The sequence below is a fragment of the Cucumis sativus genome, chromosome 5 (assembly GCF_000004075.3).
Source record: "Cucumis sativus cultivar 9930 chromosome 5, Cucumber_9930_V3, whole genome shotgun sequence".
NCBI lineage: Eukaryota > Viridiplantae > Streptophyta > Magnoliopsida > Cucurbitales > Cucurbitaceae > Cucumis > Cucumis sativus.
Window position 1 is genome coordinate 4,848,953 of NC_026659.2, and position 17,943 is coordinate 4,866,895.

General features: G+C 34.8%; 2 protein-coding genes across 4 annotated transcripts in view; both read left to right on the forward strand.

Annotated features, from left to right (window-relative positions):
- LOC101205603 overlaps positions 1-11,126 on the forward strand; it is a 29,006-nt gene extending 17,880 nt beyond the window's left edge. For all 3 annotated transcript variants that reach the window (XM_031885412.1, XM_011656649.2, XM_031885413.1), the window contains 9 exons: positions 1,344-1,454; positions 2,298-2,486; positions 2,855-3,130; positions 5,967-6,590; positions 7,210-7,712; positions 7,807-7,867; positions 7,967-8,035; positions 9,611-10,236; positions 10,605-11,126. In XM_031885412.1, coding sequence (XP_031741272.1) covers positions 1,344-1,454; positions 2,298-2,486; positions 2,855-3,130; positions 5,967-6,590; positions 7,210-7,712; positions 7,807-7,867; positions 7,967-8,035; positions 9,611-9,697 — 1,920 coding nt within the window. In that variant the 3' untranslated portion in view covers positions 9,698-10,236; positions 10,605-11,126. The remainder of the gene's footprint in view (positions 1-1,343; positions 1,455-2,297; positions 2,487-2,854; positions 3,131-5,966; positions 6,591-7,209; positions 7,713-7,806; positions 7,868-7,966; positions 8,036-9,610; positions 10,237-10,604) is intronic.
- Positions 11,127-12,873: 1,747 nt separating this feature from the next.
- Positions 12,874-17,832, forward strand: LOC101219666 (ras-related protein RABE1c). Its single transcript, XM_004147640.3, has 9 exons — positions 12,874-13,026; positions 13,124-13,231; positions 13,943-14,015; positions 14,307-14,407; positions 15,198-15,263; positions 16,428-16,525; positions 16,734-16,796; positions 17,051-17,143; positions 17,259-17,832. Exons 2-9 carry the CDS (start codon positions 13,159-13,161, stop codon positions 17,340-17,342), a joined length of 651 nt encoding a protein of 216 aa, XP_004147688.1. The 5' UTR covers positions 12,874-13,026; positions 13,124-13,158; the 3' UTR covers positions 17,343-17,832.
- Positions 17,833-17,943: the final 111 nt, after the last annotated feature.

Consider the following 17,943-nt stretch of genomic DNA (forward strand, 5'->3'; position numbering starts at 1 on the left):
CATATTCACCATCCAGATCTGTTTCCATGGATTTCTCCAATCTGCTGCCTAGTTTGCTCCAAATTTGTCTCGGGGAGTTCATGTCTCCAAACAACATCATGGGTTTCATTCTCTATTTGTGTTCGCACAGCTGTCTCTAGATTTTATGAGTTAAAGCCCTTTGTCCATGAAAAATTCATGCTTTTCTCAACCGGTTTGGTTTGTTCAATTAGCTCGATTGGTTCGATTTGGTTCAGTCTTGATTCACTGGTCTACTTTTGGTTGGTTCCATCATTGAGTCTGGTTCAGTTAGCCCAATTGTTATGTTCTATTTTTTGTATCTGTTCCGTTTCCAATCAGTCGTTCATGGATCTTGTTATAATCTCTTATTGCCCAAAAGTTCTTTGTTTCGTTCTTCGTAGGTTTTGTTATAGATCTCTATACTAGGATCTATGTTTCTATCCCAGAAGTTGTTTGTGGGTTTGTCTTTAGCCTAGAAGTTCTTTGTGTTATTGTTCTTCGTGGGTTTCTAATTCTATCATAGATTTACTGACTTGATTAAGACTTTTTCTTAGCAAACTCAAGTTCGTGATTCTAGCACCTTCAGTTTGAGGGAGGGTGTTAAAAGAAAAATTAGGGTTTATGAATTCTTAGTATTTTCCATTATTATTTTCCTTTTTGATATTTTTCATTTATGAATTTTCCTTAAGTGGTTTCTTTGAGGTCTATATATTTCCTATGTAAAACATCATTATGTACTCTAAATTATTATGTTTTATTCAATAATATAGAAATTTCACACATGACACACCTGACTATAAATGATATCGCTTAGCACGTCCACCACTGAAAGGAATAATTTATTGAGCCCTTCGGAGAACCATTAATAAGGATCAAATAATTCACATTCCTAACACAAGCCTACTTCCACATTCTCCACTTGTACCTAAAACCTTTTTTCTCCAACACCCTGACTAAGAAATCCCAATAGACATGGTCATAAGTTTTCTCAAAGTCGATTTGAAAGATCACCCTCCTTTTTCTTGGCTCTATTATTTTCAGAGGCCACATTTATCTAAAAGAAGTTCTATTTTACCTGTTTGGAAACTCTTTCTTTAGTGGGGGTTTTTGTGGGCTTGGTTTTTTTTATATGCCTTTGTATTCTTTCATTCTTTCTCAATGAAAACAATTGTTTTTATTAAAAAAATGACAAAATTTTTCCTGGTATAAAATTTGTTTAAAGGGTACTTCTTGAATAACCCAACATAAGAGCATGGTACACAACTGAAATGGAAGATGTGTAACTACAATAGCTGATGGCCATTATTTTGTAAATATCTAAAACATCCATTTTGTGATTGCAGATTGAAGAGAAGGAAGAATCTGTCTGGACGTCTGCTTTGAGCTGTCTACTCTACTTTGTTTGTGATAGAGGCAGACTCAGGAGAAGCCGATTAAAGGGCCTTGACATAAGGGTGAGTTGTTTGTTAACTTGCCTCAAAGATAATGTAGGAAAAAAGAAAACATTGGGGGGTGGCTGTGTGTTGTATCTGATTGTGCAGTCTGAATTTCAGCCTTGAGTTTGTTGATTTACACACAAAAAATACAGAGTTGTGTGAACATGTATTTTATCTTCGATTTTCCCTCAAGTATGAAAAAGAACTGCAATATAGCTCATCAATTTTTTTGTTGGGGGGTGGGAGGTAGAAGAATGATACTGATTTTCATGTTAACAAATGTATTTTTGTAAGTATAAATATTAGGGTTGAGAGGATTAGACCAAGGAACTCAGCCTCACTGGTGGACAAAATAAACAGCCATATGCTAAAAAATTAATAAAGCTTAAATACAGTTCCTTCCAAATATGTTTACGTGGCCCTTTTTATTTCTTATGAAAAAGCTTAGCAGGTGTATAACCCATGTAGTTCATTGCGACTATCTGGTCTGTTCGCAGTAAGGAAATGTAAATTGTATAATGCTATTCATCATTAAATTTTCTTATCTTAATTTTCATTTAGCTGCTTTATTGATAATGAGTGGCAAACACATCAGACCCTCCCCTACTTTCTTGTGATCTTGAAATCAGTCATAGCCATTGGTTTGTTGTCAATAGGGAAATGTACATTGTAATAATGCTATTCTTCATCATTCTTGTGCTGTTTTATTTAGCCTCTCTCTCTCCCCCATTTCTAGGCATCTCTATTATTCTCCCTGTATAACTCTATTGAAGTTTGAGTTTATTAATATAAAGAAGTTAGTCTCCGTTTCAAAAGGAGAACAGGGATGTGATGCTTTATTTTCTCTTTCTTTCCTTTCAGGTTATTAAGGCATTCCTGGAAACTAGCAGAAGAAACTCTTGGGCTGAGATAGTCCATTGTAGGCTTATTTGCCTGTTAACAAACATGTTTTATCAAGTCTCGGAGGATCCCACAGAGGGTGCTTCAAGCCCCATATTTCTTGTAGATCAAGTGGATCTGGTTGGAGGAACTAAGTTTATTTTCTTAGAGGTATGCCAATTTGTTTACGGTTCAGCAGTACGATAGACCGACTCCTGGGAAGAAATTTTGATGTACTTCAGCTAATGATTACTGCAAGAAATCTCGTTACTACATCTATTTTGTTCTTGGGAAGTTACCTTAGAGATACCCCAAGTTAATCCTTGATTTGCTAGTTTAAATCTAAAATGGTTACTAGTTTGTGATAAGTTAAATTGTTTGACTGGCATGTTGACAGTCCAGTTATTTAGAATTTCCTCTAGATTAGAAGTGGCATTCATTCCTTTTTTCTTTCTTGTATGTGAACTGATGATAACTGATAAAAACTGTTTTAAAACTGTCTAACTTTTCTAATATTTTGAGTATTTTTTTTAATGCAGTATTCTCTAGCAAACTCAAGAGAAGAGCGGAGAAATCTCTTTCTGGTGCTTTTTGATTATGTTTTGCATCAAATAAATGAATCTTGCATCACTACTGGAGTTATGGAATATGGTGATGATGAGATACAGCCCCTTGCAAACCTGTTCACTCTCGCCAATGCACCTGAGGCTTTTTACATCTCAGTTAAGCTTGGAGTGGAAGGTGTTGGAGAGATTTTGAAAGCGTCTATCTCATCAGCATTGTGTCGATATCCTAATAGTGAGCGACTAAATATGGTATGGGTCATCTAAACTTGTCAGTGTAGGGTGTCAATTTACTTTGGATAAAAACAGTTCTTCATGGGATGGGGTTATAAATTTATCTGAAATCGTAGTTGTATCTTGGCATGCATATTCTTGGGAATTTCTAGATACATTATTTAAAATCATTTTTACTCAATTAGCATATATATCAAATATTTGTTCAAACCCTTTCTATCAACTTCGTTTTACTTCTAAGTTCTATCTCTATCTGTAACCTCCACCACCCATTTATTGACATCAGCTCCCTCTCCTGCTTCTCTCTCCTTGTTTTTCTGGAAGCAAGAAACTATTAGGTATCCACATTCCTGCACTCAGAAAATACACAAACACCACCCAACGGGGGTATTGGCCTCCCTGTGCAGTACTTTTTTTTTTATAAGAAACATGTGTATTCATATAACAAAATAGAACAACCTAAGGGCAAGGGACAAGAGGGCCCTCCTAGAAGTAACTAAAAAATGATGGTCTTCCAACTGTTGAATATCATTGAAAGGCTATAATAATAAAAGTGTTTGGTGTAATTCGTACTCCACCAAGAAGTTGTGTGTTGCAACACAGTAAAAAAAAGAATCAAAAGAATTATATCTATCTTAAAAAATTGTACTATTCCTTTCTTTCCAAATGCACCACAAAAGGGACCGAGTAGCACATCTCCATAAGATGTTTCCTTTCGGGCTATAACCTCTAATGTTGAGCCCTTCAATCAACCAGCTATCAACTGTACTAGAAAGACAAAGCTCCAAATCAAAAAATCTAAATGAAGTTTTGTAAGCTTTCCTAGTAAAGAGAGTGCAAAAATAAGTGGTTCAGAGTTTCCTCTTCTTTGAAGCAAAGGCAACACATTGAGGGGTTGAGCATAGTGAACTGAATTTTTTTTTGTAGCTTCTCATGAGTGTTAAGGCTTCTGTAAGCGAGCAACCATAAGAATTTTTTTACCTTTTTCGGAATTTTAGTCTTTCAAATGTGACGAATCAAAGGAACAATAATGGAGGGGGATCTCTTGGTTAAGTTGAGAAGAGTAGACTTTGTAGTAAAACTACCATTAACATTAGGAATCCATTTAAGACTATCATCACCATCTGAGGGGGCCCAAGAATGAAGAATTTTTAGAATTGAGGCCATATTGACAAGCTCGTCATGGAACATATTTCTTCTAAGGCCCAAGTTCCACGAATGAGTAACAATACACCAACATTCACATAAGCATCCTTGTTCAATGACAAGGAGAACAAGTTAGGAAATTTTTCTGCAAGTGGCTCACACCACACCAATTGTCCTTCCAAATTCTGATTTTGGTTCCTTTTTCCAATACAAAAGCTGAGAATTTAAAGGTCTCCTTGTGCTTCAAAATACCGGCCCATAATCTGTAAGACTTCCCCTGTTCAGATCTTTAGTAGACCACCCATTCTCTTCTAATCCGTAAATGGCAACAATTAAGCGAGGAGGCTTCCTTGCTAAACCTCCAAAACCATTTAGTGAGAAGAGCATTGTTCTTTTGCCTAAACGAGCCAATCCCAAGACCACCATAACAGATCGGGCGAGAAGTACAATCCCATTTGACGAGGTGGGCAACCGAATTAGTAACCCTCTTGTCCAAACTAAATTCCTTATCATCTTTTCCATTCTATTGATAACAGCAGCTGGCGCTTGAGCAAGGAAGAATAAATAACAAGGAAGACTATTAAGAATTGATTGTACAAGAGTTATCCTTCCCCCTTTGCAGAGGGACTCATTCCTCCACCTATCGATTTTATATCCGAATCGCTCTTCAAGGGTGTTTCACATCTCTTTTTTGTTACGATCCCCTTGAATAGAAAGGCCCAAGTAATTAAAGGGAATCCCTGTGTAGTATTATTATACATTAAAAAATGGTGTTTTAGAGTTCACAATAACACGAAAATCAGCAAGAAAGATAAGAGAAAAATGGCAAAGGAACACGCCAAGGCAATCGACTATTTGGGAGAGCCGCCTTTCCTATCTTTGAGCTGTGTCATTCCCCAAAATGTTTACCCTTCACATTGAATCCCAAAACCCTACAAAACCCCTCTTACCGTTTTTCTTCCATACACTTTCATAATAGGAGGTATCACGGAAACCTGTTTGAACATTCCATTGGATGAACGAAGGAGGGAGAGTTGGTTAGTTGGAAGATGGATGAGGATTTGTAGTGTGATTGGGGTTGAGAAAGGGACATTTTAGAAAATTTCCCATCCTTATCTAAACTTATTTTGGTATAAAATTATGAACAATTATGATGGGGACAATGTGGAATGCAAAATCCAAAGCAAATATTTATTGATCTCCTTTAGTAATAATCATTTAGGAAGAAAGGGATCTCCTATATGCAACATGGACAATTAAGCTAGATTGAACCTGTCCAAGAGTAGTCTGTAATCATGTTAGGCCTATTCTTGAATGTGTTATCTAGCATCAGTAAAAATGGGAAAGTATGGTACTGCGAATTAGTTATTGGTGCACGTTGCTTATATATTTCATTGAGGGGATAAAGGGATGCTATTGGTTATTTTGGAAGGAGTAGCATCTTGGAGAGTTCTCAGCCTGCCCTCTTGAATTGACTCAAGGTCTTGTTGGGTGATCTTCACCCCTTGCTCTTTACAAAAAACATAATACTGTATGATATCTATAAGAATGCTATCTTATTAGTCAACTGAAAGCCCTCTTGTAAATTTCCTGGCTTTAGGGTGGTACAAATTATTCTTGTTAGACTTTGAGATCCAATGGATTTTCCTCTTAATTTTATCTAACTTCAACTTGAAAACGACATTTGATTGTTTTTCTTCTTTTGCAGCTCTTGGAGAACATAATGGAGAAATTTAATACAATAATCAAATCATTTACGCATTTGGACAATGAGTTCTCGTATATGATTCAGATAACCAAATCTCTCAAACTTTTTGAAAGCATTCAAGGTTCTATGTTAAGAAATGGTGTTAGCATGAAATCCAAACTATCATGGGCCACTCTGCATTCCCTTCTTCATTCAGAGAGAATTGCTTATCGTCAAAATGGCTATGTTTGGCTAGGGGATCTTCTTTTTGAAGAAATAACCAGTGAACGGGATGAAAATATGTGGACAAATGTGAAAAAATTACAGCAGAGAATCACATACGCTGGTGTAAATGACTATTCAACTACTTCAGACATACCCCTTTCCATCTGGCTTATGTGTGGACTTCTAAAGTCGAAACACCCCATCATTAGATGGGGCTTTTTATTTGTTGTAGAAAGACTTCTTATGCGATGCAAATTTTTGTTGAATGAAAATGAAATGCGAAATTCTGGCAGCAATGATCTTGGCCAAGCATCCAAAGATACCCGCCTTGAGAAAGCTAATGCAGTGATAGATATAATGTGCAGTGCACTTTTCTTGGTCTTTCAGATCAACGAAACAGATCGCATCAATATTTTAAAGGTACTTCTTTAATGATATGAACAGATCATCAGCATATGCTCTTTGCTCTACATATTAAAGTCATAAAATTGAAAATCCGAAAAACTCTAGAGAACGATGCACTTATGAAACGCAGACATCTATGATGCTAGGTAATATATTCATATGACTTATTTCAAAAATCTAGCAAACCTTTTACATGTTCTCTAAAAAAGTAAACCTTTTTAATGTAATTTTGGATTAGAGAAGTCCTTTTAAGGAAACCTTGAGTCCATTACATATTTTTTCAGCGCTTCTTGTTTTCTCATGAATGATTTTATTTCTAATTTTGGTATTGTTTTAGATGTAATATGCTTTTGAAATTTGCAATTGGATATGTTCTAATAATATCATTTCTGATCCTGCTGGAGCGTTAGAAAATTTAAAAGAAGTGATGAGTATATTTCTTCTGTATAATCTGTTGTCTTCTTGATTTTGATATTGCTGACCATTTGACTTTTATATAGTATTTCGTGTATGTGGTTCTCATGGAATCTGAATCAATATTTGTTTATTACACTATTTTATGGGCTACTCCAGTGATGGAATCTTCTTTTGCACCCTTGTTATCTGGTACTTAACTAGTGTTTTTTGTGGACAGATGTGCGACATACTCTTCTCTCAATTATGCTTGAGAGTACCACAATCTTCTGACTTACCGATTGGAGATGATCTGCCCCATGGCAGAGTTATAGATTACTCGGGTGAAAGTAAAACAACAGGACTTTTTGAATCTGAAGCTAAACTGGATGGTAATTTCTTTGGTGAGCTAAAGGAGGAGAAAGGCAGATACAGTAAAACTTATAACAATCCTCTTGATCATGAGACAGCCTCCATGGCAGCATTGCTGCTTCAAGGACAAACTATTGTCCCCATGCAGTTGATTTCGCATGTTCCTGCTGCCCTTTTCTACTGGCCATTGATTCAACTTGCTGGAGCAGCAACAGACAACATTGCTTTAGGTGTTGCTGTTGGAAGCCAAGCAAGAGGGAACCACCCAGGTGCCGCTTCTGACATTCGATCAGCTCTGCTCTTACTCCTAATTGCCAAGTGCAGTTCTGATTCATCTGCTTTCCAAGAAGTGGATGGGGAACAATTTTTCAGGTGATTCATCATAGCTTTCTCTCTCCCCCTGAATCTGTCTTCTCTGTGTGGATATGTTTAACAGTGTTTGTGTTGCTTTGTTGGGTTTTTACAGAGAGCTTCTAGATGATACAGATTCAAGGGTGGCCTATTACTCTTCAGCGTTTCTTTTGAAGGCAAGCAAATTCCTTTCCACCACAAAGTATCTTTGTATGATATTTCAAATTTCTTTTTCCTTTTGTCAATGAATGAAGATTTTTTCATTTTATTTTCAGCGTATGATGACGGAGAAACCTGAGAAGTACCAACACATGCTTCAGAATCTTGTAATTAAAGCTCAGCAGGTGATGTTATCACGTTTGTTGTCAAATGCAGATTCTAGTTTGATTAATGTATATGCAGAGTATCATCAATCTATTTGTATTAGGCATTCACATTATCTTTACTATTGTTCCTCTGCATAAATAAAATGTCCTTTCTTTATTCTTTTTTTACTTTCTCCTTTTCGTTGAAAAAGAATGAAGGGAATACAATGATAAGCAAAAGTCCCCAACAAAAAACTAAGGGCAAGAGGGAGCTCAAATCATTTACCAAATGAGTGGGGAAAAAGAAAAGAAAGAAGTTGCGGTCTTAGTGTAGATGATGCACACAAGTGAATGAAATACTTCAAAGTCTCATTCAATTCCCCAAAATGTACAACATGCTGCCATATTCATAGACTGGCACAAACGAATTGGGATAAAACTGGCTGTGAAGGTGGATTAAATATATTCACCAATACAAGAACTTGAGCAAAATCTTAAAAAAAAAAAAAACTATTCAAATAAAGCTTTACAAGAAACAACAGAACAAACAAGCATGATCAAGAAATGCCAAGATTATGATGTCCTTACATCACTAGATATGGCCTTTAGTTAGACCTAATGGAAGGCAAAACATCATAATGATCGTTGTATTTTGAAAATTTAGGCTTCACATATCTTTAAAGTTAATTTTTGCTCGCATGGCATTACCTGAAGGCTGTGGTGGGCCTTTGTATAAGCAGATTCTTTGATTTGGCTGCAGCTTCACATCTCTTTTCCATGTGCAGTTTTTATTTTTAAGGATAAACAATAATTATATTTATAAGAAAAGGGGGAGGGAAAGGAGAAACCCCACCGTCTCTCACAGAACTTGGGGGATTGTTTATTTTTTGTTTCTCTTTTTAATATATATATATATATGTATATTTTGGGTTAGAAACCAAGCTTTCACCGAAGAAAATGGAAGAATATATAAGGACATACAAAAAACAAGTTCACAACTACCTACAAGAGTGAACTCCAATCCAAAAGAATGATACTAAACTGATAATTACAGGTAGTCAGATAGACATACAGCCACAATGAGACACTAAACCTCTTCCGTCCAAAGCTCCTCCAAAAACCTCTTCATCCCTCTAAAAGCTGTACTGCTCCTCTCAATCCACACTTCCCACGAAATAGCTTTAGTCTGCCACAAGGTCCTGTCCTTATTACGAAGCAGGGAGAGCGAGTTCAACACATTCTCTTCAAACAAAGACTTCTAGAGGTTTTGTGGATCGGTGACAGTGCTCTCCAGTCTTAAGAGTTCCTTGAAGAGATAAAAAGATCAAAACTTAGATGTGTACATAGCAATTTATTGATTAATTTAACTCAACTCTATACTAATATTTAGTTTATATAAAAATTTAATTGGTTTTAGTAGCAGAAGAAAAAAATCTACATCACATGCATTGTTGTCCGTCTTGTTGATTTTTTACCTTAATTCACGCATGTCAAATACACCTTCAACTTTCTTACTATATTGCTAGAATTACTTTTAACCAAGATGTTCTCTTCGTTTGATAATTGAGCTGAAATTGCTGACATGATTCCTTCCTTTCTTTTCTCACCATGCAGAGCAATAATGAGAAGCTGTTGGAAAATCCATACCTTCAGATGCGTGGTATACTTAAGCTGGCAAACGATATGGGTGTTGAGTTGTGATTTACTCTGATTTTCTGGAAGCATTCTGTTTGGATACATCACATTTGGCGTTGTACAGAAAAAGTTTTGATATGCATGGTGTTTCGATCACTTGCTTTAATTTACATCTTTGGAGCATATGAAGAAATGCGCCTGACTAAGTGTACATGACAGAGCTTGTGTCCTCATATGGGAACTTAATTTAAATCATGCTAGGAGAATGACTATCCATTGAGAAAGGCGATAGTGAAACGACGGGATGATCTTGTTTATTCATAGTTTTATCTTGCCACTGTACAGTTGGTTCTTGAATTCAGCCATCAACTCTGTTTTCTTTGCTAAGCACTCACGAAGGAAGATGGTGAGCTAATTTGATGACTGGCCCTGCAGATAGCTATGTAGAGATCCATCCTCGGCTATGCCAAATAACTTTCCTTTTCAACCATACGTCAAGGAGAAAGCAACTAAGGCATCCGGGAAACCCTTCTAGATTACTCATTTGTCTCCCCTCATTCGCCCCCAAATCATTGGAAATGGAAGTTTTTTTATATTTTCATCAGGTACTACCTATTATCTCCATGCTTCTCTTATTTTTTTTCTTTTTCCCAAATGAATAGTTTTCTTTGTGTTGCAACATGGAATATCAATATTCTTTGAGCAACTATCACTTGTTTTCAAAATGGAAAAATACTTGAGTGCATCCCAAGTCACCAAGTCTAGCGTACACCTATGTTTGTGCATTCCACTAAATTGTCTTATCATAACTCATCATGTAGCAAATTTTTTGTATATCTTTCTTTTTATATATATAGTTTTTGTTTGATGAGCATTAGATGCATAAAGATAGGTTCATTTTGAGATGCACCACCAAAGCATTGCTTTTTTTCAATCTTTTACACTAATATGTCTTCTTTTTGGTGGAAAACAGCTGTATGTTGTGTATAATGTTTTTGGACGGACTTGCAAGTGAAACTTGAGAAGATTCATTTCATTTGTACAGAAACCACATTACCTCCAACAAGCCTTCTTCTGTTTTTGTCATTCCTGAAGGCAATCTTTTAACCATGTTTTTTTTTCCTTCTAGAATCTTCTTTGTTTTTACCAAGTTTGTAAAGTCAGCTTAACTGATGGAGAAAATATCATCAAAATGTCTCCCACCATATGGCTCTTTAGTCTCATTTCCCAGAGCATTGCAGGTGTCCGATATTTTTAGGACATTTAATTGCCTGCTTGCCTGGCATGGGTTTTTCTGGAAGCTATGTTTTGTGATAATTATTATTGTTGCTTCTTTAACATTTAAGTTTTTTTCTGCTAATTTTTCCCCCACAGCCTTAGTTGGTAATCGAAATTTTCATTTTTACTCGTGTTATTGTATTGGTATTTTGCTACTAAAAAATGTTAACCTGCAGTCTCCATTTTTTGTCTATGTAGAGAAGAAGATAAATGCTCATATTTTTTGTTTTATTTAGATATTTATACTGCTGCTAGTAATTTAAGTTTCATTAATGTATATGTTTATGTACGTGTGTGTGTATACTGCTGCATTAGTTTCACTTTTATTTTCTAAGTCAAGTTTTGAAAAATGAAAATGATGATGGTTTGACAAAAGTAAAACCTCAATTGTCTTTGGAATTTGGGTTAGCTTTCCTATAAATCAAAATACACTTAGAGGGCGTTTGGATGCTCGTAATATTCCAATGTAATGTAATGCAAGTTCACGTCTGGATGAGTGTCTAGAGTTTGAATTGTTATTAAAACTCATCCTGTTCGCGACAGTTTTCAATAAACCATATTGGCTCTTGTTTTATGATCATATTTTTGTTTTGGCCTCGAACAATTGCCAAATCTTCATAAACAGTTTTCAGGATGGTGAGCTTTCTAAGTGAGATAGCAAGTAAATGAGTTTACAATGTAATTGCATTTTAACATTTCTTTGATTTTTGGTAATTCTCATTGCACTTAACTTTCTAAAAATGTTTTAAATCTTTTTCCTTTTTAATTCTCATAGGGATATAATCTCACTGAACAAAAAAAGAAATATGATAAAGGTTTTTTCAAAAAGAAAAAAAAACGCTTACATATATCTAATTTTGTTTATAGAATAGAAAATGTTTTCTAAAAAAATGTATTGCGTATGTGGGTGTATATGTATCATGTGTATGTATGTTACATGTGTATAATTTTAATGTAACTTTTTGCATAATTCTAATGTAACTTTTTGCGTAGTTTTCTGTATGCATTGTATTTTGTGTTCTAATTTGTTTTTGATATCACGTTAGTCATCCTATAAATTCTGCTACTCACTATATCCATAGAAAAATGAATCTATCTGAAAATTCAACTCTATCTCAAAGGTAAAATTGATACATATCGATTTTTGCACATTGGCCTAGAACTATCGAAAAACTTGTTGTCTTCTTCATTATTCATTCAAGAACATCAAAATCAACCATGATAAATATCAAATTGTACAATTATCAAATAGAAAACTAATTGAGATAAGTTTAAGAAAGAGTACATTTTGAATTCCTTTCAAAAGTCATGGAATGCTCTTAAAATATTTTATATATGTTAACGAGTCTTCTCCTCTAGAACAGAGGTGTTTTGCTTCAAAGGTTTTGACGTTACTTGACTTTAAATTCATCTTTCAATGCTAACCATTTAGTTTTATTCTAAAAAATGAAAGACAACATAAAGAGATATAGATTTCCCTACATAGATTAACCATAACATCTAACTAATTAGGTGAATGAATAAACAAAATATTACACCAAACTTTTTCTTAGCAAAAACTTACATGTTTTATAACAAATTTGAACAATAAAGATTAAAACAATCTTTTAATATACTAGAACGAAAATAAACATAATTCAACTAACACAAAGTTTTTTATTGATTCTTTTTTTGTTCAAGAAAGAGAAAAATACAAACGGGAAAGATTGGTATGCACTTATGGGTAAGTATAATATTTTATGAGACAAAAATGATGGGTAAATTCATTTTTTATATATATTTAAAGATGAAAACACTAATAAATAAATAATATATATAGGAAGAAAAAAAGTGGTGATATTTTGTTTGTTTGTTGTTGGCAGTTAATTTAATGAAAATAAAAATGAAGAAATAAAATAGAAAAAGGAACCAATAAGGTAAGAGTAATCGTGTGTAGCCGAGTGTAGGATCAAAATGGGTGAACTCATTTCGTTAAATGAAAAAGCGCTTTTGGTATAACACGCGTCTCGGTGCAGTCGATCGGTCCCAATCGGCCAATCTCCGCGCGAAATCATACAATCTGTTTTTCATTTCTCTCTGCGTTCGATGTCGGCGACGACTTCCTAAGCTTCGTTAAGGTAATTTCTCTCTTTTCATCTCTCTGTATTTGATCTTTTGACGGTCATATCGTTTGATTTCACAGAGTCATTGTTTGTTTCTGTCTATTCCTTGAAGGGAAATCAAATTTCGTTCTAATATACTGGAAACCGATGGCTGCACCACCGGCAAGGGCTCGTGCTGATTACGATTACCTCATTAAGCTTTTGCTTATTGGCGATAGCGGTATTTTCTCAATTCTTCTTCTTCTTCTTCTTCTTCTTCTTCTTTTTTTGGTTGTTGTTTGAGTTTTGAATTTTTGTGTTTGATTTGCTTGTTGGAAATGGGAATGGAAATGGGAGGTGATGTGAAAGATCTGATTAGTGGGTTGTATGCAGTGTGCTATGGGATTTGAGATTTGTTTTCATCAATGTGATTTTGAGATTCCTTGTTTTGGTGGGGGTAAATTTGTTGCATGTTCTCCGGTTGTGTTTGGATTGGTCCTTTTGATTTGAAAATGGTCGATTCGTGTTGATCTTTCCATTTATTTGGGACTATATTTTGTGCTTAAGTTTGGCATTCTCGGCATGTTATGTTTTACATTTAATCTTCTGGTGGAATGCGCCTTGGTTTTTTGTGTAACAACGTTGTATGCCTGGTTAAAAGGGCTGTGATCTTTAGACGCCAACAAGGGAAAAAAACAACATTTTTTTTCTGATCGCTAATGTTGAGTTTTATGCTTAATTGACTGGTGTTGTGGCTCCCAAAATGCTTGGTATGATAAAGTTGTAGGTGTAACGTTTGATCTTTCTGCTTCTGGCATTAAGTTCCTTCATGAAAGAATAGTAAGTTTAATTATGGAAATTTCATGCAAATTTTGTGATAGATTTGTGTGCCTATCCTTGTTGCATAGTAATAATTTTCACCTAAGCTTTTTCCGTTTTGTTTGTTTTGCAGGTGTGGGAAAGAGTTGTCTGCTTCTACGTTTTTCTGATGGTTCTTTCACAACCAGTTTTATCACCACAATTGGGTGTGTAGCCTGTGTACCTTTGACGTTTGCATGTTGAAACAAGTATTGGATCAATTCAAAAATATTCAGAAGGTTTAGTAATGGTCATAGACTCGTGGTTAGGACTATTAACTGAAATTTGGTACTAGGGTGGTTTGGAACAGTCATATCAGATAGCTGGTTTGACATTTTTATACACTGTTGATAATCTGTATGATATTAGTAAATCTGCACAATAAATTTATATGTTTTCTAAGTACGAGTAGTATGGAAGCATCTCTTTAATATCAGATAATGTGCATCTTATGGCAGTATTGATTTTAAGATAAGAACCATTGAACTTGATGGGAAGAGAATCAAATTGCAAATCTGGGATACAGCTGGTCAAGAGCGTTTCCGGACTATCACAACAGGTACAAATCTGATATTTCTTGCTGTTTCTTCTATATATTATTTTGGGAAAGATGCTCCTCTATGAATGAGCAGCTTCTGACTGTACGATTGAACTTTTGTATTAATTGAATGTAGAGAGGAAATTAGGGATAATGTTGGCCTTTCTTAAATGTACTTGGGGTTTCCTTCCAAATTTTTTTGTAACCATTCAATCTTTTCTATTTTAGCCCGTTGGAAACTGGTTTGGAATACTGTTTGAAAGGGGAAGTGTTAGAAACGAAGGTAGTATGGGATGCCTTTGTCCTACATTGGTTAGAATGGAGTGACCAATGTGGCACTTAAGTGGCTTGACCTCCCACCCCAATAGCTGGCTTTTGAGGTGTGGTTCTCCAAGGTGCTTAAGTACCTAACAGAAATCTATAAATTTTTAAAAGTAGTTTGATTCACCTAGATACAGTTGCTGATTTCAATGTTTATTTTGACATAAAAACATTTCCACTTTTTCAATTTACTAATAAACGGGATCTCTCCTTGTACTTTTGTTTATTTATTAAACATAGTGGTTTCTGGTTTCTTAAGTGTCCTGATAAGTATGAAGGAAGTAGGAAATGGGAGAGGTGTGAATTTTTTTTAATAAAGCGCTAATTTCGTCATGTGGTATGGAGAGAGAAGTGGTAGTGAAGTAACTCCCTTCTCCAGCTCCCTAAGACCTATTTTTATTTCAATGATAGTGAAGTAAAAACTTTAATTTGTCTGTAATTTTGATGATTATACTTTGAATGTTTGCTGTAATTGTGTTTCACCCTGTAGCTTACTATCGAGGAGCCATGGGAATTTTGCTGGTCTATGATGTCACTGACGAGTCATCTTTCAACAGTGAGTTATTTTATTGTCTATTTATAAAGAATTGATTTGAAATTGCTACAGTATATAAAATATTAAATCCTTGACCTTGATGGGCTCGTAATTCATTCAGTCTACCATTTCATTCAAGATTTTTCCAACTTCGTCAAATTAGTTTTATACCCATCAATTTTCGTCAAGGTGGGTATGTTTTACTCTTTGGAGCGTTTGTTAGGGCATTGGGGGTTAAAAACAAAGCAGTTAGTGCCTTGGGGGTATTATTGGATTGGGTTTTTGTCCTTGATGTCAGATTAATCTATGTTTTTAAGAAAAATGACCTGTCACCAAATGGATCAAAATTGGCCTGAACCAACCACGACTGATCATCTATCAAAACCAAACCAATTCACTTATCTTAAAATTATATTTATGTATCAAACTGAACTGATTAAGACATATTGTTCAACTCCAAACCAACTAAGAGTCTTTGGCTTAGCTGCTCCGGGATTTGAGATGGTAAGAAGACATCTTTTAAACAACAATTTGCAAAATTTGGCAACAAATAAGTTCACTTTTTGAAAAATCTGATTGCTTTATACATTTTAAAAGAAATACCTTAAAGTTCCAAAAAGTAATATTAAAGTGATTAACTAGGGATCCTTTTTTAAATTCTTTCTAATAATTTGATATGAAATCACCTTAAGACGTAGTGACCAAACAAACCTGGGATTGAATTCACTCTTGGGAAAATGTAACCAAAAAAATAAGTATTCTAATTCACTCTTACAAAATGGGGAATTGAAAATAGTAGAGTGGACAAAATATTTGCACTTCATAGCAAAATCAAGTATAGTGAATTTGTCTTATAGTGGTTTTTTGCTATGAAGTGTAAATAGTTTGTTTTTTATTATTTCTGGAAGAAAAAAAAACCCTAATTAAAACAGGTTTTAAAGAAAAATATATCTTTTATAAAAAAGGAAAAAAATATATATTTTTTCTTTTTGTGAATTTCATTCCTCAATGAAATTGTAACTAAAAAGTATATCAAGCTCACGCTAAACCAACTTATTTTGGTTGGATATCTTGGAAGTGTCTCTGGATTTTTTGGGTTCAATCACACTCTTAACTTTGGTCTATAGCCAGTTCTACAATTTTCTTATAGCAATCTTTTATGAAATTTCCTCTTTTTTTATTCAGACATTAGGAATTGGATCCGCAACATTGAACAGCATGCATCTGATAATGTGAACAAGATACTGGTAGGAAACAAGGCTGATATGGATGAAAGTAAAAGGGTAAGCATTTTGTATAGCTCTATTGCACTCCAATCTTGTCTTTCCCATTGTTTGGCATCAGAATATTACAGGTTCAAGATTTTAGAATGCAACGCTCTAAAGTTCGCACTTAGCCCTCAATGTAACAAAGTAGAAATTAGTTTTAATATTTGACAGTTGATGTTATCCTTTATTTACCTTGTATCTTTCTTTTTTAATTTTGTCACAGGCTGTGCCTACTTCTAAAGGTCAAGCTCTTGCTGATGAATATGGAATCAAATTCTTTGAAACTGTAAGTTAGAGATGCTTCAAGATCAAATCAATGTTTTTAAAAGCCCGCAGTAAATGCAAAAAAAGAAAATCTTATAGTTCCAATTTAACTATGATCTCTCTCCTTTATGTAGTACTTTTACATACAGTTCTCCTCACAAAGAAAAAATCTGCACTTCATTTTGTGCCTTGCGTTGGATCCCAAAAATCTATGTGGATCAAATAAAGTTAAGATGTTTGTTTGTACTTAGTTCTTGGATTTAACATATTCTGCAGAGTGCAAAGACAAACCTGAATGTCGAGGAGGTTTTCTTTTCAATTGCCAGGGACATTAAGCAAAGGCTCGCAGACACTGATTCGAAGGCAGAGGTATGTTTTCAGTTCTAGATTTCTTTGATGAATGTTCTTTAGCCCTATGAAGAAATTGTTGTCACCAATTAAAAGTTTAAAACCATAATGTGGATGAGATCTGTTGTTAATACAGCCTCAAACAATCAAAATAAACAAGCCAGACGCAGCAGCCGGGGATGGTCAGGCCGCCCAAAAGTCAGCTTGCTGTGGCTCGTAAAATGGTAGAAGAAAATCAAACCAATTGAAAGAGCGAAAAAAGATAAACGCTCTTCATATCCAGTGGTGTCTTCTGGGAATGAAATCAAAGCCTGGTGAGATTTACGGTGGGCTTGTTCGTCTATCCCAGTCGTCACTTCTGTGAATCATCATCATCAGTTTGTGTGTTGAATGTTTTCTTTTTGTTCCTCTATTTTGGCAAAAGACAGTCTGATTTTCCCTTTTCTTCTTATTTTTATATATTGGAGGTTGGGATTTAGGACTCTTCAATTATTTTACATGTGTTTGGTGTAGATAGATAATGAGGATTATTAAAGTATGTTCTTCCTTTGAGGAGCAAGAAAGAATGTTGGTCTCTGACTCTCTGCATCGGTTGGCTTTGTAATTGGGATTATAAGACCTTCTTAACGCCCAACTCTAATTGGAATTATTGAATGTTAACTTTTGCTACCATGGTCAAGCTATGCAATTACTTTTATTGGCTTGTTGGATTATTCTGCTTTGAATTGAGTCCTCTGCTTCTTCAGGAGCGAATATTTTGGAGTAGCTTTTGCAATTTGCATTAAACTTGATGAGCATTACAGTTTAGGAACTATAATATG